The sequence below is a fragment of the Pollachius pollachius genome, assembly GCF_949987615.1.
Source record: "Pollachius pollachius genome assembly, chromosome: 9".
In the NCBI taxonomy this organism is placed as follows: Eukaryota; Metazoa; Chordata; class Actinopteri; order Gadiformes; family Gadidae; genus Pollachius; species Pollachius pollachius.
In genome coordinates this window covers 21,394,070-21,411,339 of record NC_136942.1, presented here as the reverse complement: position 1 = coordinate 21,411,339, position 17,270 = coordinate 21,394,070, and the positions used below count along the sequence as shown (strand labels likewise).

Genomic DNA, 17,270 nt, shown 5'->3' with positions numbered 1-17,270 from the left:
TTACCAACTAAGCGAGATGTTCCCAATACTGAGCGAGTGAGGGGAGGGGGGAGAGAGAGAGAGAGCGAGAGAGAGAGAGAAAGGAGGGGGGTGGAGAGAGAACAGAGAGAGACACGGGGAGGGAGAGCGAGAGAAGGGAGAGAGAGATAGAAAGAGAGAGAGAGAGAGAGAGAGAGAGAGAGAGTGAGTGAGGGGAGGGGGAGAAGAGAGCGAGAGAGAGAGAACAGAGAGAGACACGGGGAGGGAGAGAGAGAGAAAAGAGAGAGAGAGAGTGAGTGAGGGGAGGGGGAGAAGAGAGCGAGAGAGAGAGAGAACAGAGAGAGACACGGGGAGGGACAGAGGGAGAAAAGAGAGAGAGAGAGAGAGAGAGATAGAGAGAGAGAGAGAGAGAGAGAGAGAGAGAGAGAGAGAGAGAGAGAGAGAGGCCAGAATTTTTTCGTACTAAACTGCAGTATTGATAGATTGGTTTGTTTCATGATTAGGGATAGGCCTATGGTTAACCTCAGTTCAAGTTTCCTTCATTCACGTGTTGGGCGCAACTCGAGGAGCAGGGAAATCTCTTTAAAGCGCATTATTTTATTAATTAAAATATCAATATTTGGGGCAATATTCCTTGTCTAACTCTTGAGGAATGCAAAATAAATTCTTTAAAAAAAAAAAAATAGAAAAATATTCTATCGATATTCGGCGCAAGTTTATTGATCCTCATATCGCACGAAGAAGGGCAGCACTATATCGTCGTATCGATATTTTGTACAACCCTATTCATGAAGCTTTGCATCGGAAGTACAAACTACAACAGCGCTGTCCCGCCTCGAGTTGAAACTTTGGCGGCGTTATCTAGGAGATGCTCATTTTATTTCCGCGACCGGCCGGAGCTAACGGCCCCCTTCGAAAGCTGCAGAAAGACGAAGACACCGCCCGCTGGGGCAGAGCTGGACAAAGAACCCAGTGCACCATGTATTTCCAACACAAGGAAGTACGACTCACATTTGTGCAAAGCAGCCCGACAGAGATGCGGCTTCAGTACCAGACAAGTCTGTAAAGGGATTTATTTACATATATAATGATGTCTTCGGATGGTGTAAAGTACAGTATTACTCAGGACTAACTGTTGTGATTTAGATTTAGCGTTAGGTTAATAACAAAACAGTTAAGGCTATGCGCGAATGCGTCAACGTGCTCCCATCATTGGACCGTCGATTTGTCCACAATGAGTTAAAATTTGATTTAATTTCAACGTGACAATAGTGAATGTTCGGTGGTTAAACACTAGACTGCACTTTAGTTTAGATGCACGGAAAAAAGCAAAGAGTGAACTCTCTGAAAGCGGAAACAAAGCAGATGTTTGAACTGGACCAAGGGGATCTTGCAAGTGACAACATTTTAAAACAGAACCCTTCTATGCACAAACAATGTTGCATATACATTGGATTGCATCTCCAGGGCACAAACAAGTGAACCAAGAAAACGGTGTCTTGCCTCATACGGCTCCCACAGAGGACGGTGCCACAGGACTGGTCCATGCAAGCAGTGGACAGCTTGAAGGACACGCTGGGATGTCCGGCAACCACCCCGAAAGATATGAGGATGCGACCAGTGTGGTGGCCCCTTCATTGTCCGGGTCCTTAAGCATCACTGACATGTGTCCCTCTGCCCACAGCAACACTCCCTCCTTCTCCTCCTCATCCTCCTCCATAGTCTTGCCTCTTTCTCCCCCACTGCCCCCGAACACAGACCTCTTATCCCTGCTCACTGATATCAGGTTGACCCTGGACGTTTACCGGGCTGGAGCCGCCGCGCTGCCTGTCCTGTGGAGCTTCGTCCCTGGGCAGCTTATGGAGCTGCAGTACCTGAGGCTCGGGTCAGAGGATGATCAAGGCCTGGAAGAAGCACTGCCTATCGTACCCCATCTCACACAGCTGCGCTCGCTAGCTATCCGAGGTACTCAAAGCAGGCATCTCCAATTGTTGCTGTCAAAGATAATCTTATAACCCTTAACAGTTGACGATTTGAGGTTAACACCCAATGTCAGTTTAAGTACCACAGCATCCATTTGCTGTTTTTTTATCACAGTTAATTCATCGCGTCATGCTTGATGGACACTTCGGACATTTCCAAGACAGTTCCTCCCTTTTTGGTCATATGATAAACACTTATTACAGTCCAAAGAGATAATAATTGGAATGCAAATTAATGTATTGTCTGAACAGTAATGGTGGTTCTAATCATGTCTGATTTAGAGGCAGGAGTAAAAGTCCCTGAACCCGTTATAAAAACCTATCTGGTGTATGATCAAAAATAATGGGGGGAGAAACCTTGACAGTTACAGCTAATCAGACTTAATGTGTAGTTGAATATGAACAATGCATATAATGAAAATGAATGAGTCATGCAATGATAAGATGTTTTATTCAGGTTGGGGGCAGCAGGGGTTCCTGCTGCCAGCAGTCTTTCGGCCGTCTTTGTTATCAGCATTTCATCCTAGTTCTGTTATTAACATCTGAATAAAAGAAGAACAGATGGGTTAGAAAATAAGAAGAGGGAGACAAGGAAGATATTGGAAATATTGTAAGGCCACTCAGGAGTCATTTATTTCATGTATGTGATTCAAACAGCATGCAACATGCAGTGCTTCATTCATTTAGGATTATATCAACACTCATGCATTACACGTAACAACTTTATACCGTGTATAATGTGGCCATGACTGTCATATATCACATGCATTTAACTGTCTTCATCTATGTACACATTAACATTTAGGGTTTTTAGCAGAAGCTTTTATCCAAAGCGACTTGGGTTGTAATGCTGTTTAGTATCAAGCTACCTAATTCTACCATAACAAATGTAGTTATTATGAGTTGAGGAGCCATTAAAATCGTCATGACAAGGATATTTATATTCATTAATATTCATGTATGGATATTTAGTTCATATTCAGTTTACCAGCAAACGTTTATATAAATGAATACAAAACACAAAGGAGTCCTCTAGTCATAGGAAACTCAAAGGTCGCAGCCCAAAGTCCTGAGATAAACATCCGCCAACATTCATGCATTAAAAGCATATGTGCATTAAAAGCAGAGAAAGATATTGTTTAAGTGTTCACTGCTTTCATAGGTGTATGTGTCTGTCTATATTCATAAATTCTGAATCCCGTCAGATTGCCCCCCCGTTATTTACCAATCTGATCACTATTATTTGAATCCTGCAGACAAAGACCTTTGAATAACTTATTTTAAGGACACTTCGAACAGCAAAGTATTTGATTTAATCATGATCATGGGAAGATACAAGCAGCAATTTATCAAGCGTACATTCAATGATACAATGGGTGTACATTATTCTTATAAGGAAACTTTCACATCGTGCGCAGTAACAACAAAGTTGAGGGGGAGTGACCATCGAGGAGAGTTTCGGACTGGCCAGGGCGAAAGTCAGCCATGGCGGGAGAGGCCAAGTTAATTTGCAATACACTATGGGTGAAGTGGACATGTCTGCAAGGCTGCATGCAAGGCAGCAAGACAGTTAAAGGAATCTAAACAACAAAGAAGTCAGTCGATTGGCCTCAGTATCAGACTTGGTGGCTGCAGTGGAATGCAACACCATTCAATTCGAGAGAGTAAGGCCGGTACCTCTAGGTCCAAGGAGAATGTATACAAATTCCTTTTCAATTTACTACTGATTATACAATAAGGTTTATAAAATTTGATATTGTTATGATTAATATTTCCAAGACAATGTTAATTAATATCTCCTTTAAAGATGACATAGATCTGTGCAGGAAAGACAGTGAATAGTGAAATGGTTGAACATGGCATCTGATGACGAGATCCAACTTTTATTTTCTTCTTCTACTCCTCTGAAGGCCACTGTTTCCATGACTCTGAGGGGGTTCCCCTGCCAGGCCTCCTCACCGCGCTGCCTGCCTCCTTCTCCTCTCTCTCTCTCCTGGAGCACCTGGACATCTCCTTCAACCAGCTGTCCGTCCTGCCGCCCTGCCTGCTCAGCCTGCCCCTGCTCTCCTCTCTGCTGCTCAGCCACAACTGTCTTTCCTCCCTCCCCCCTGACATCGGGGGCCTGGGCTCCCTCCGCTACCTCTCCCTCCTGGGCAACCGACTACTGGCTCTGCCCCCAAGCCTGGGCCAGCTCCAGGCGCTGCAGACGCTGGACGTCTCGCACAACCTGATCACTGCCCTGCCCAATGAGATCGGGGCCCTGGGGGAGCTGGTCACACTGGAGCTCTCCCACAACCAGCTGAGGCAGCTGCCAGAGACTATGGGTAAGGGGGTAAGGGGGCAAAGGCCATGGGTAAAGGGGTAAGGGGGTGAGGGCCATGGGTAAGGGGGCAAGGGGGTAAGGGGGCGAGGGCTATGAGTAAGGGGGTAAGGGGTGAGGGCCATGGGTAAAGGGGTAAGGGGGCGACGGCATGGGTAAGGGGGCGAGGGCCAGGGGTAAGGGGTCGAGGGCCATGGGTAAGGGGGTAAGGGGGCGAGGGCCATGGGTAAGGGGTCAAGGGGTCGAGGGCCATGGGTAAGGGGGCAAGGGGCCGAGGGTCAGGGGTAAGGGGGAGAGGGCCATTGGTAATGGGGTAAGGGGGCAAGGGCCATGGGTAAGGTGGTAAGGGGGCATGGGTAAGAGGGTAAGGGGGAGAGGGCCGATATTGCATACTGGCTTAAAAAAGACTTTACGATGAATAACTACTGTGATATAAAATAAAATCCTTTCACTCTTTAATCCCAGCTGGGAAAGTACAGGACACGGGACAAACGAAAACGAGTGTCTCAATACCAATGAGAAATCCGATGTACAAGACTATTAAAACCAGTTCCAGTTGGAAGCGTGAGCAGAGTTAAGAATGGTGTCGTCTTTTGATGTCCGTCCACAGGCTCCCTGCGCTCCCTCACCAAGCTGGTCGTCCATAGCAACGAGCTGCGCCTCCTCCCTGCCTGTCTGCACCAGCTCCCTCTGTTGAGGACGGACTCCCGCAACAACCCTCTGGGACGACCTCCGACCCCTCCACCGCTCCCCCCGGCCCCAGGTGAGCGGAGAGGAGCCCCTAGCAAACCGCTGGATTCAGAGTGTTCTAAGATTAATGTGCAGCGACTCACCACCATCTTTTACTTCCAGTACAAGAAGAAAAGAACATTCCAGAATTGCACCTGGGGTCCAGTCAACACAGGTTTTAGCTCTCTCTAATAAGATATTATTTTTGTGTAAAATTATATAAATAGTTACTTGCAAACCAGGTTTTGAAGTTATTCTGAACTTATTTCTTCTGCACTGTCCTCAGCTTCAGTGTTTCATCTGCTGGTTGTCACGTGTTCCTGCCAGGGGGGGCGGAGCTGCTCTTCCCCCCCGGTTGCTTGGCAACCACCTCAAGACTAGAATGGTTCCAACAGAAGGCCAACAGGAAGTGGGTGTGGCTAGAAGAGCATGATATCCTCCTCAGCCACCCGCTGGAGCTCAGACCCCATGGAATCAAGTTTCTCAAGGTAAATCTGTGACAAAAGTGACAAGGAAGTTACCTTTCTGCATTAATGTCTCTATACTTTACTAATGTATACTAATGTATGTTTACTAATTGTATATATATGCATATACAAGTCTCTCTAGCAGAGTGAGCCCAGAATAAAGGTTCACAGAGCTATTTAAACCATTTCAAATCCTCACATCCCCACATTGCAATTTTCAATGATCAAATAAAATATTGTTAAACCCCATCAATCCACACTTTCTGATCCTGCCGTGCCCCCTGGTGGTGCCCCCCTCCCAGCCCGTCGAGGTGTGTGTGCCGTTCCACCGCAGGAGGAGACGGGAGGTGGCGGTGCGGATGTATGGCGAGGAGCGCTGGAGTACGCTGCCCACCGAGGTCAGGAGAGGAAGCTCCAGTAACAGCTGCCACCCCGGGGGAGCTCCAGTTAGGGTAACCCCTCCACCAGAGACCTTTAACCATCACTGTTTGATAGGGGGGGGATCACAGGCTAGGGTACCTCTCCATACGATATGCGATTCATGGCCCGCAATGCCGATCATTTTGCGATACAGCCAATCTGCAATGATCAATATATTGTTAGACAAACGATACATCACGATATATGTCTAACGATGAATACAAAAGGACTGTGAAAATGTTAAGTGCTAGATTTCGGTCTTTGTGCATGGTCCATTATGAGTTTTTCAGTTACTCGTCATTGGTTAGTTAACTTCAGTTTCAAGTTTCCTTCATTCATGTGATGAGCCCCACCTCGAGGAGCAGGGAAATCTGTTTAGAGCGCCTTATTTTATAATTAAAATATAGATATTTTGGGGTATATTTGCTGTCTAACTCTTCAGGAATAAAGCATCAAAATGCAAAAGAAATTCTTAAAAAATATATATATATATAATTGAAAAATATTAAATCGATATTTGGCACCAGTGTATCGATTTTCGTATTGCACGAAGACGGTCAAAGTTATATCGCCGTATGGATATTTAGTCCCACCCCTACTGTGTTATACCTCCCTGGCTCTATTTCCTTCAGCGCTCCCTGGACCTTTACCAACTGGAAAAGTTCTACAATATCGTTTTCTATGTCTCTATGAAAGAGAACCGGTATGGTTGTAACGGCGTCAATATGTTGACTTGAATATAGTTGTTCTTGTGTTTTGTATGTATTTAGTTTATGCTTGGTCCTTAAGCAAGTCACAACTTCATTGGTGTATAAACAGACAAAGTGGGTCGTAAAGACAACAGAAATGTGCCTTGGTCAAAGCTGTGGAAACTTTGCAGTGTGTATTTAACCTAAACTTTCATTAAACATACTTATGTAGTAAAAAATACACACAAAGATATGTTGTTGGTACTTAAAATACAATCCCAAGGGAAAGGCTCTACTTGTCTAGTCCCCCTGCACCCCCAGCTGGCCTGCTCCTCGGTGGGACACTTCTCCTGGTTCATGGCCGTGGCTCGGCTGCCGCGGGACAGCTGCTCCGTCACGCCACAGGGGGCGCTGCTGGTGTCCAGGGTAGACCCCGGGATTAAGCTGCACTTCCCGCCCAATTCCACTCTACAGATCCGGACCGTCACCCTCCAGGTAGAGATGCAGCGGAGAGACCTCAGGACATCCGAAGTTTAATAAACTCAAGGGGTTATGTACAACAGGTGTTGTGGTTTATACCCTGCAGGTGTTGCAGGTGTCGCTGACTGAGATCCAGGGACTCTGCGGTGACCCCCAGGCCAGGGTCAGTCCGCTGCTCTGCCTTTCCCAGACCCCCAGTAGGAATTTCCTGCAGCCAGTCAAAGTCCAGATCCCCCTGCCGTCTGGAGTCACAGGTAGCTAGCCTGATGCTAACCCCTTCTTTGATTCCCCAAAAATGAGTAATGGTTTCAATATAATACACAGAAAGGGATAACTGAACAAGCTACCCACCGATGTCAGGACTGCAGAGTCGCTCACCAGCACCCGCAAAAGACTCAAGACTCACTTGTTCAGAGTTCACTTAGACTCTGCATAGCAACCCCCTCTCACCCCTCATACACATTTATTGTTTGTTGTACGTCCTGGCACTTAATGTATGCACTTATTGTATCTTGTTTGTCCTGGCACTTACTAAACTACACAAAAGTAGTGAGTTGTGTAGCGTCTTATCCTAGCTAGCTTTGTTGCATACAGGGAATGGGTTAACCTAGCAATTATTGGTGCTTTGCTCTATAAACATCCTTACTGTACCGACAGTGATATATTGTTGTTTCTCCTTCTTCTGACAAATGTACTTATTGTAAGTCACTTTGGATAAAAGCGTCGGCCTAATGTTCTAAATGTAAATGTCAACTACATGAAGAAAACATTAGTTGAATAGATTGATTGACGTTAAGAGGTCGAACCAAGGAAATGCATTCATGAGCTCCTGGGCCTGTTTTCCTCCAATCCACACACACTGTGAGCCCTGCTATTAATCAGGTCTGGAGTGCTGGGAGCAGTGACACCGTGAATTACCCCTCAGGATTACCCTGTTATTTGGAGTAGCCGCTGGCATTGGCTGATTCAGTAAGAGAGCAAAGCAATGTCTAAAGCAAACATAATTGCTTCTGAAATGGTGCCCAGAATGATGATGTGATTCACCAGTGTTGTAAATATGCTGCGTTTGGACTGTCAAGTCATGTTCCAAAAGGTCCTTCATAGGGTAAGGGTTGGTTGAAGTGTGTTGTTAGACGTGGCTTCACACGCTGTCTTCAGTGATTCTGTTTGGTCCGGACGTGTCTCTGTGGCTGTTTCTATTGTTGTCTCCAAGGCAATGTTTCATTGCAATCAGAGGTGCGACTGCATGGGTTCCTACATTTTAAGAATATTTCCCTGCGGGAGATCACTCCACTTCATACTAGTCACCAGGTTCTCCTCTCTGTATTTATTATGAATTACAACCTAATCAACCACACTTTGATGGATCACCACTGACTGAATGTACACTGCCATGAAACCCATTACAGATTTAGCATAGGACCCCACCTATAAGAATGGCCCCATGATACAGCAGAAACATTCATTATAAAGCAGCCCTTGTTAAAGGATTGAATAATAAATGTTGTGCTGAGCCCCATGTCCACAGGCACTAGAGGCACACGATTAATGACCCTTATTGCTGGAGTGTCGAAATGGATCTTAAGGCCAGGCCGCATTCCAAACACGCTCTGTCTTACTTTTTTGTTTTTACTCTGTTTTACTTTGCACTGTGTCCGGTAGGTTTTGGTTCGGAGGGTTTGTCCCTGAACTAAAAGGGCCAGGTTTGGAGGCCGTGGTCTACGGTCTTCCTTCAGGCATCCTTGAGCAGGAGGTCTAACCCCGTCCTGCTCCTGAGGGAGACTCAAATTCACTGCAGCCGGCTGTGGAAGAAAACATAGAATGTTGAAACACTATATGGTGATGTAGTTAAAGGGGACATAATATACCACCAGGTGTGATTGTGATTAGCCATTACAAGCCGTTTTGAAAATGTGCAGCTTCTGACATCACAGGTAGGCGTGTGCTTCTAGATGTGTGCTGGATAGATTCAATCTATCAGCCTACCCAGTGGACTGAAGCAAACGTTGCTCATCTATCCGTCATACATCTCGGTGGACACGCCTACCTGTGATGTCAGAAGCTGCTTGTAATGGCTAATCACACTCACACCTGGTGGTATAATATGTCCCCTTTAATGGCTATATATAGACTTAGACTATTACACATTACAAGGTAATGTGAGTGGTAGATAATTGCTATCTTTACACTTTATTACACATTACATGGTCATGTGAATGGTAGATAATGGCAATCTATCCACATTACAAGGTAAAGTGAATGGTAGATAATTGCTATCTTTATACTTTATTACACATTACATGGTCATGTGAGTAGTAGATAATGGCTATCTAGTCTTTAGGAGGTTCCTCTGGAGGTAGTTCAGGAGATCAGGCTTCATAGCAGAGCAGGTCTAGAGGAGAGAGGACATGAGCTCAGCTCCCCAACGTCATCACAGCTTCACATGTTCAGGGAGCTCACCTGGCAGAATAGGACAGATAAAAGAGCTGATGGTCCTCTGAGTGGCTCTTGTGGAATTGAAGTGATAGTTTCTGGATCAGTAAGTTGCTGGTCGTTCTCCATGTTAAAACATTTTTCGAAAGGTATTTTTTTCAATAGAAGCTTTTTGTTTTGTTATAGAAACTGATTTCAGTGACCGAATACAAATAGGAATTATTCACTATTTTTATTTGGATTTCAGAGTTTAGAGACATTGTTGACACTCATTTGGGCATGTATTAGAACAGAGGGCAATTCTGCATAGATAAGACTAATAATAAGGTAATGTGTAAAGGCAGAACATTAATTTGAAACGATGAGGCACAGAGTCATTTATTAAGAATCACTAATGCTACATCTAGCTACATCCATGTATCTTTTATGTCACATGCCTACTCCTAGGCCTATAAAACGCATCTCACTATCACTGCTAGCAATGTCATCTAGTTGATATTTATGTTGCCAAACTATGAGGGAGAGTTTATGCAAGATTCTTCCTTCAGAAATCCTCATCATAGCTTTCTCTATGCATCTGTTTCTGGCTCCCCCTAGTGGTGCAGTAGGGAGCATTCAGTTGCTTCATAAGCTTAGAAGGTTTTTCTTAATGATTTAAACTCGGTGGAAATACAAGATGTCAAATATTATCTTTATGGAGTGATGGTTTAACCATTTCAATAGTAGTAGTTCAATAGTATATATTTCTAATCCCATACATTTGACATCTACATGGTATTGCCGTGATACCGGCTGCGGTTAATAAGCCTCTGCCGGTGTTGTGGTTGTGCAGGCCTCACGGTGGACATGTCCTGCCTCCACCTCCTCCACAGACACCCCGACACCCAGAGCTGGACTGACGTCACGGCCAACGTGTCCCTCAGCATCACTCACCTGTACGCCATCTTCTACATCACACACTTCTCCTGGTACAGTGATGTCTTTTACTAGTCATGACTGTGTTATTTGGTCCATAATACTTTGTTTCTTAAGTTGCTCAATATTTATAGATCATATCAATTTATCTATGGAATTTTGGGACTTTATGGACAAAACAGTGGAGAGGGATAGGAGATCAGACTGAACGAGAAGGAATTGACATGTATATATTATTATCACATATTCTAGGTTAATAATATAATATATAACCTAGGTATATATGTCACCTAGGTTACAGATATTATATGTTATAAGTATTTTAGGGGTGGGAATCAAAGGGTACTTCACGATACGATGCATGGTACGATACAATACCGCGATACCGATAATATGGTGCCACAGTGATTCTGCAATCATCAATATATTGTTAGACAATTCTATAATGATACATCCCGATATATGTGTAAAGATGAATATAAAACGACTGTGAAAAGGTAAAGGCCTGGGTCTTTATTTATTGTTATTCATAGAGTTTTTCAGCTACTCGTTAAATAAAAATATAAAAAAAAATCAATATTTTGGGCGATATTTCCTGTCTAACTCTTCAGGAATAAAGCATAAAAATGCAAAAGAAGAAATGGAAAAATAAACATAAATAGAAAAATATTATATATTAGCGATATTAGATATTTAGCGCAAGTGTATCGATTCTCGAAAAAGGGCGACGATATATTGCCCCAACCCTAATATTATTATAGGATATTATGTATAGGTTGTTATTACAATATTGTTATGGATTATATGTAACCGAGGGGGAGCCGGGTCCAGACGGAGGCCTAGCGCGTCTGGCTGTCTCAGTGAGTGCCTGTGGTTGCAGGTACTGGCTTTGGTACACCACCCTGCGCTGTGTGAGTGGTGTGGTGCGGAGAGTGTACCAGCGGCTCAAGCAGTTCAGAGTGCAGTTCCTGGTGCTCCAAAGAACCACGGATCCCAACCAGGTTCTGCTCCAGTGTCTCCCCACCAACAAGGTGACCTCGCTTCTCTCTTCAGAAAAGTAGATGAGTCATGTCCTACTTTGATTACGATATCGTGCTGTAATTGTCATAGTAATGGTTTATAGTAATGGTGTTTTGATTTTGACGGGTAATTCTTAGGTCTCATAGAGTCAACGTTAAAGTATCATTGGCTAAGGTGGCACAAAAACATGATCTTCTAGAAGCCATACCTTTAATACACAGGTATGTATTATCATGTACCTTTTTGAGCTGTATTATGTTAAACGGATGAGTCTGAGTAACATAAACACTAGGATCAGTTAGGCAGTTGGGCGGCAGAAGCTCAGGAGGTAGAGCGGTTGACTGGTAACCGGAAGTTTGCTGGTTCGATCCCTGGCGCCTGAGTGTTGAGGTGTCCCTGAGCAAGACGCCTCACTCTGACTGCTCCTGACGTGCTGGCTGTCGCCCTGCATGACTCCGCCATCAATGTGTGAATTAATGGTTGTAAATTTGCTTTCGATGAAAGAGTCTGCCTTAATGTAAATGCATTTGGTGTGAACCAGGTGGACAGCCGAGTGCAGTCTCTGTCAGGTCTTTACGATGGCCCGCAGCCCTCAGACCTTTGCGACATGCTGGAAGGAGAGCAGTTCTTCGCAGGCTTCGAGCGGGGCCTGGATGTCAGCGCAGGTTTGAAGTCCTCGCCTTCCTTGCTTTTCTGCTTTCTTTGTAATCCCGTGCCGAGGGTCGCCTCATGTGATCGCCGTTATGCAATCACAGCCTGGACTCCACAGGGAGTCAGTTTGAGATAAGGTCCTGTTCTCAGTGGTGGAGGATTATGATGTTATGCTGGTGTGTTGTGTTGCAGACAGACCCGACTGTGTGGCCGGGAGGCTGTCCTTCGTGTTCTACTCCAGTCTGAAGAACCTGAAGGAGGTGTTTGTGAGTCCAGTCCAGGGCCACGAGCGGCCGGTCAGGGGACAAGTAAGAGCAGGAGGAAAAATGGATCCATTTGATTGTATGCTGATGTATGACGCTGATGGCTTCTTCTGGAGTCGACTGGCAGCTCGTAGTTCTACAGTATAGTACATATTGATGAACGGAGTACTCTGAGCAAAAAATCTTATTTGATTTTGTATAATATGTATTTTATCTATATACATCATTTAGGAATGCATACGTGAGTGTGATGTTTTTTTTTAATTCAATTTTTACTATGACTTTATACCACTGGGACAGAGCCTGGTTCCTCTCTGCTCCACTGGGACAGCGTTAAGCCTGGTTCCTCTCTGCGCCTCTTGGATAGCGTTAAGCCTGGTTCCTCTCTGCTCCTCTGGGACACAGCCAGGTTCCTCTCTGCTCCACTGGGACAGAGCCTGGTCCCCTCTGCTCCTCTTGGACAGCGTTAAGCCTGGTTCCTCTCTGCTCCTCTTGGACAGCGTTAAACCTGGTTCCTCTCTGCTCCACTCTGCTCCTCTCTGCTCCAGGTGTCCTTCTACAGAGGAGAGGTTCCCGAGGACCTCCCGGAGGAGCTGGTTCAGAGGAGGAAAGGTCATGACAGTCAGTGGCTGGCGACCCTGCCTCTGAAGCTCCCTGTGAGTTTACACACTTATCATAGTCATTCAATTCAATCCAACTTTATTCGTAAAGCTCTGCATCACAGTTAAAGTCTCAAAGGGCCTAACAGGCCATATACTTTTAATAATATTGTATCGGTCTGTTACAAATGTACTGTACGGTCTGATTTGTCATCAGAGATTACGGATAAATACAGGCTTCTCTGACAACGGTGCCACAACCAGTATGTTCTCCTTTGAAATGTCTGTTCTGGGTCAGAATGTTTCTTTGTGTTTTGTCCTTTGTGTTACGATACAATATTATCAGAATAACACGGGTTGACAGATATGATAAAAATTGGCATACCAACAGAGGGGGCTGCAGCCTTGAAAGCAAGCAAACATACTGGATCCACTGAGATTGTATCAGATTCTACCCCCTGAACATGAGAAACCTTTAAAAGATGGAGACAGCTTAAGAGCCCAGAAGGAGTTCAAGACAGATGAGCTGGTTTATAATTTTTTCCAACAATTCCAACAATAACATCTTGCAAAAACATACATAAGCTGAAAACGTACTGTGTAGGACCGTCGCTTGTCTTTGTAGAATTGCACGTGTCTTAAAAATCGAATGGTGCTTTCGGCTCGTACCGGGGATGACTGCAGTGCCCATTTTAAACGCTCAGTGTCAATGTTGCATATCATGACATTAAGTCAGGATCTATCTAAATATCGTTTTTCTGGTAAAGGATGATAATTGTGTGATAATAAAGGATATAGGCTGTGCCTCCTTTTAGGTTTGTTGTGCTATCAATTGGCTCTATGTATAATATAAATGTAGGAATATGTTTTCAAATGGTAGATATTTATGTATTTCATTTTTTTGTAGACATACATTCAACATTAAGGTCAGCTGTGTAATGTGTGATTACATTGGGAGGAGCCCATGGCTCTGCAGAGAACATTATACAACAATACATTAAAATACGTTAAAATAACCCCACTCGCTCTACAAATAACCTCCGCCGTGCTGCTGCTGCTGCTGCTGCTGCTGTGGTCAGCGCTCCGTCATATCATTTATTGATGTTTATTCCCCTCCTGAGGCTCTGAGCTGGAAGGAGCAGGCCAACGGCGCCGAGGAGCGGCAGCACCCCCCTCTCGACCTGGGCGACCCGGAGAGCGGCTACCTGACAGAGGCCAACCTGCTGGCCATCTCCCTGCAGATCGGACAGGACTGGCGCTCCATCGGCATCAACCTGGACCTGAGCTTCCAGGAGCTGGAGCGCATCGCCTACAAGCACAGGTCTGTCTGCTGGCCCGGTCTTTATCTGGTCCTCGTCCAGCACAAACAGTCTGCCCTAACACTAACTGATTGTCTGCTAGTTCTTAGGGATGTAGAATCGATTTGCTCTTTAAGACGCAGTTTAAAGAACAGGTAGGGGTGAGGCCTCTTTGAACCGTGATGCGTACTGGTGTACCGCGGACATTGGGGATCGAACCCTCAGCCTTTCAGCTGGCACACTCCCCATATCCACTAAAGCAGGGGTTCGCAATTGGGGGTACTTTGGAGTGCTGCAGGGGGTTTCTCCTGAAAGTATAATTTTTTGAAATTGGTTGAAGCGTAAATCTGACAAAAAGGAGAATGGAGAATCCCTAAAAAGAAAGCATATTCAGAAACACCAAAATGTCATCAGTTTATGGAAGAATATATTTGAATGGGATACATGCTCTGACCCTCCCCTGGCATTGTGGCGTTGAAGCACAGGCCCATGTTTCTCATGAAATTGTGAGTATTTGCAGCCTTTTGTGTTCATGTTTACACTGTCAAATAGTACGCACGCACATTAATTATGTCCATTCTTTGTTTTGGGGGGGGTAGTACTCAGAAGTATTGTTTAATGCGGTCCCACAATACACAAGTCACAATATAAAACCATTTGCTTTACTTGTTTTATGAATTGTTGTCTACTCTAAAGATTCCTGCACTGTTTTGGCTGTATATTTATTTCTGAATGCACTTACTGTAATTTGTTTTTTTGTTTTGGACCGAAGCGCCTGCTAAGAATATGCTATGTAATGTAATCTTCCCAAAATTCAACAAAATGATTATATTCCCGTCTTTAAAGTTTAGATGGGAACGAGCAAACATACCCGAAAAGCAATTCTTTCCCTATTTCTTGGGCTATTTCTGGATGCGTGTTTGCGTGCATGTGGGCCTGACTCAGTAAATGTCTTTGAAATCCTCAAGAGTGTATGTGTGTGTGTGTGTGTGTGTGTGTGTGTGTGTGTGTGTGTGAGAGAGATCAGTTTGCACATGTTTGATTAGCATAGCAGAGGTGACTCTAGTGGAAGGTAAGCGGATAGCAGGGAGTTTGATTGTCAGTTTTTCTCTCATCAGTCAATCCTCCTCCCAAGCCATCTGGGACACTGCAGGGGATTACACATGCACACACACACTCGGCAGACATGCACACTATAAGACACAAAGACACACACACACACACACACACACACACACACACTCTCAGACATGCAAACTATAACACACGCACACACGCTCTCACAGACATGCACAACTATGACACACGCTCTCACAGACATGCACACTATAACACACACTCCCACAGACATGCACACTGTAACACACAAACACATGCTCTCACATGCGCTGAGAGGGCCCTCCCCCGCGGTCGGTCATATTCTAGAGCCCACCCATGCACTCTGCTTTCGCTGTGCATACCTAGAGGCGGAGAAGGGGAGGAAACACATGGGAGGTGTTACTCCTCCCCTAAGCAGAAAAGTAATTATTTTCATAGAAACAAGTGCCAAGCATTTTCAATTGCTAGGTTACAATTGCTACCCATTCCCCAGATACAACAAAGATTGCTATAATAAGGAGGCCTCGTGGAAGGACCAACACAGGCTACTTATTACAATGATCATGGATCCTTAAATGAACGAGGGGACAGGTAATGGACTCAGCTAGTGAGGATAACTCCCACTGACTGTGGACCCTGTTCTCCGAGCTGGCAGCCTAAATACACTGACTCATCGGGAGTCATCCTCACTAGTTTAGTCTACTGCTCCATGCCCTGGTACATTTAAGGAGCAGAGCGATCTGAGCCACACCGTTGTTTGTTCTACGATGAGGGCGCTAGGTAAAGGGTGTATTGCGTTTGTCATGCTGTACCAAGGTCCTGGGGTTTGGTTTGGTTTGGCTTCTCGTCTTGTCTCATAAAAGTCTCTTTCTTTTCTCCCCCTCTTTGTCTCTCTCTGTGTCTCTCCTTCTCTGTCTCCCTCCCTCTGTGTCTGTGTCGCTCTGTCTCTCTCTCTTGCTGTCTCTCTTTGTCTCTCTCCGTCTCTCTATGTGTGTCTCTCTCTGTGTCTCTCTCTGTCTCTCTCTGTCTCTCTCCCTCTGTCTCTCTCTCTCTGTGTCTCTCCACCAGGGACGATCTGGGGGCCCTGGTGCTGGAGATGCTGTTCCTGGGGGCGCGGGGCCGGGGGGAGGGTCCTGCGGGTCGTGGGGCGGTGCCCCGGCTGGTGGAGGCCATGGTGAAGAGTGAAAGGCAGGACCTGGCCGACGAGATCCAAGACATTGTGAGCCTGGGGAAGACCAAGTACAGCGCATCCCTTAGGCGCGTGGGCCTGGAGGAAGAGGTCTCCCCTCCCCCTCCGCCACAATAAGAGCCCCACAGACAGTTTGACGAGGGTCAAGTCAGAGATCGCTGACCTTTCCCCGGACCGACCACGTGTCCCCGTCCATCTCGCCGCTGTCGTCCAAATGCATACGTCTCCTGCTTTCGCACAACATTGACCCGGGCTGTGAGTGGCTGCTGGTGCCGATAATGTGCAGCAAGTTACCAGCCGAGGTCACCACTCAAATGTCTCGCTACAGCCCAGAGGACATGCCATGGCCTTGTGGTCTCATTCTTTTATTTATTTATGTTCATATTTATGCCGGCCCGCCCTATAAACATGTTTGTCCAGCATCCTACTTTCTATGTTACTGAATGGAAGGAAAGAAAACAGTGTAAACTGAGTTTGTCTTGTAGTATGGATGGAAGTGGTGTAAGTGAGTATGTAATCTAACGTTTGTAATTTATTGAATAACTACAACTGTGCCTTGGTTCTAATATAAACCATTTTAGCAGTGAAATCCTCTTATTTCAGTATGGCGTTGGATATGCTTACTCTGAATGTTTTTAATGAAATGTAAATATTTTGTAATTCCATATGTTTCATGAGCAGCCTACACTTATTGATGAATACAATTTTTTTCTATTTCTATTTCTATTTGTTGTGGTC

At 45.2% G+C, this 17,270-nt stretch overlaps 1 protein-coding gene across 1 annotated transcript; it reads left to right on the top strand.

Moving 5' to 3' along the window:
- Positions 1-1,023: 1,023 nt before the first annotated feature.
- On the top strand, positions 1,024-17,207 carry pidd1 (p53-induced death domain protein 1). Its single transcript, XM_079744086.1, has 15 exons — positions 1,024-1,944; positions 3,872-4,285; positions 4,892-5,044; positions 5,134-5,185; positions 5,297-5,498; positions 5,780-5,929; positions 6,908-7,081; positions 7,173-7,320; positions 10,332-10,467; positions 11,295-11,445; positions 11,976-12,099; positions 12,278-12,393; positions 12,897-13,004; positions 14,069-14,268; positions 16,412-17,207. The coding sequence occupies exons 1-15, from the start codon at positions 1,416-1,418 to the stop codon at positions 16,647-16,649; spliced, it is 2,895 nt and encodes a 964-aa protein (XP_079600212.1). The 5' UTR covers positions 1,024-1,415; the 3' UTR covers positions 16,650-17,207.
- Positions 17,208-17,270: the final 63 nt, after the last annotated feature.

Bases quoted from the DNA above. Each gene is read 5' to 3' on its own strand.
- pidd1 (XM_079744086.1), top strand. From the start codon at position 1,416: ATGTTGCATATACATTGGATTGCATCTCCAGGGCACAAACAAGTGAAC. The intron at 5,930-6,907 runs GTAACCCCTCCA...CTGCACCCCCAG, and splicing joins CCGGGGGAGCTCCAGTTAGG to CTGGCCTGCTCCTCGGTGGG. The intron at 14,269-16,411 runs GTCTGTCTGCTG...TCTCTCCACCAG, and splicing joins CGCATCGCCTACAAGCACAG to GGACGATCTGGGGGCCCTGG.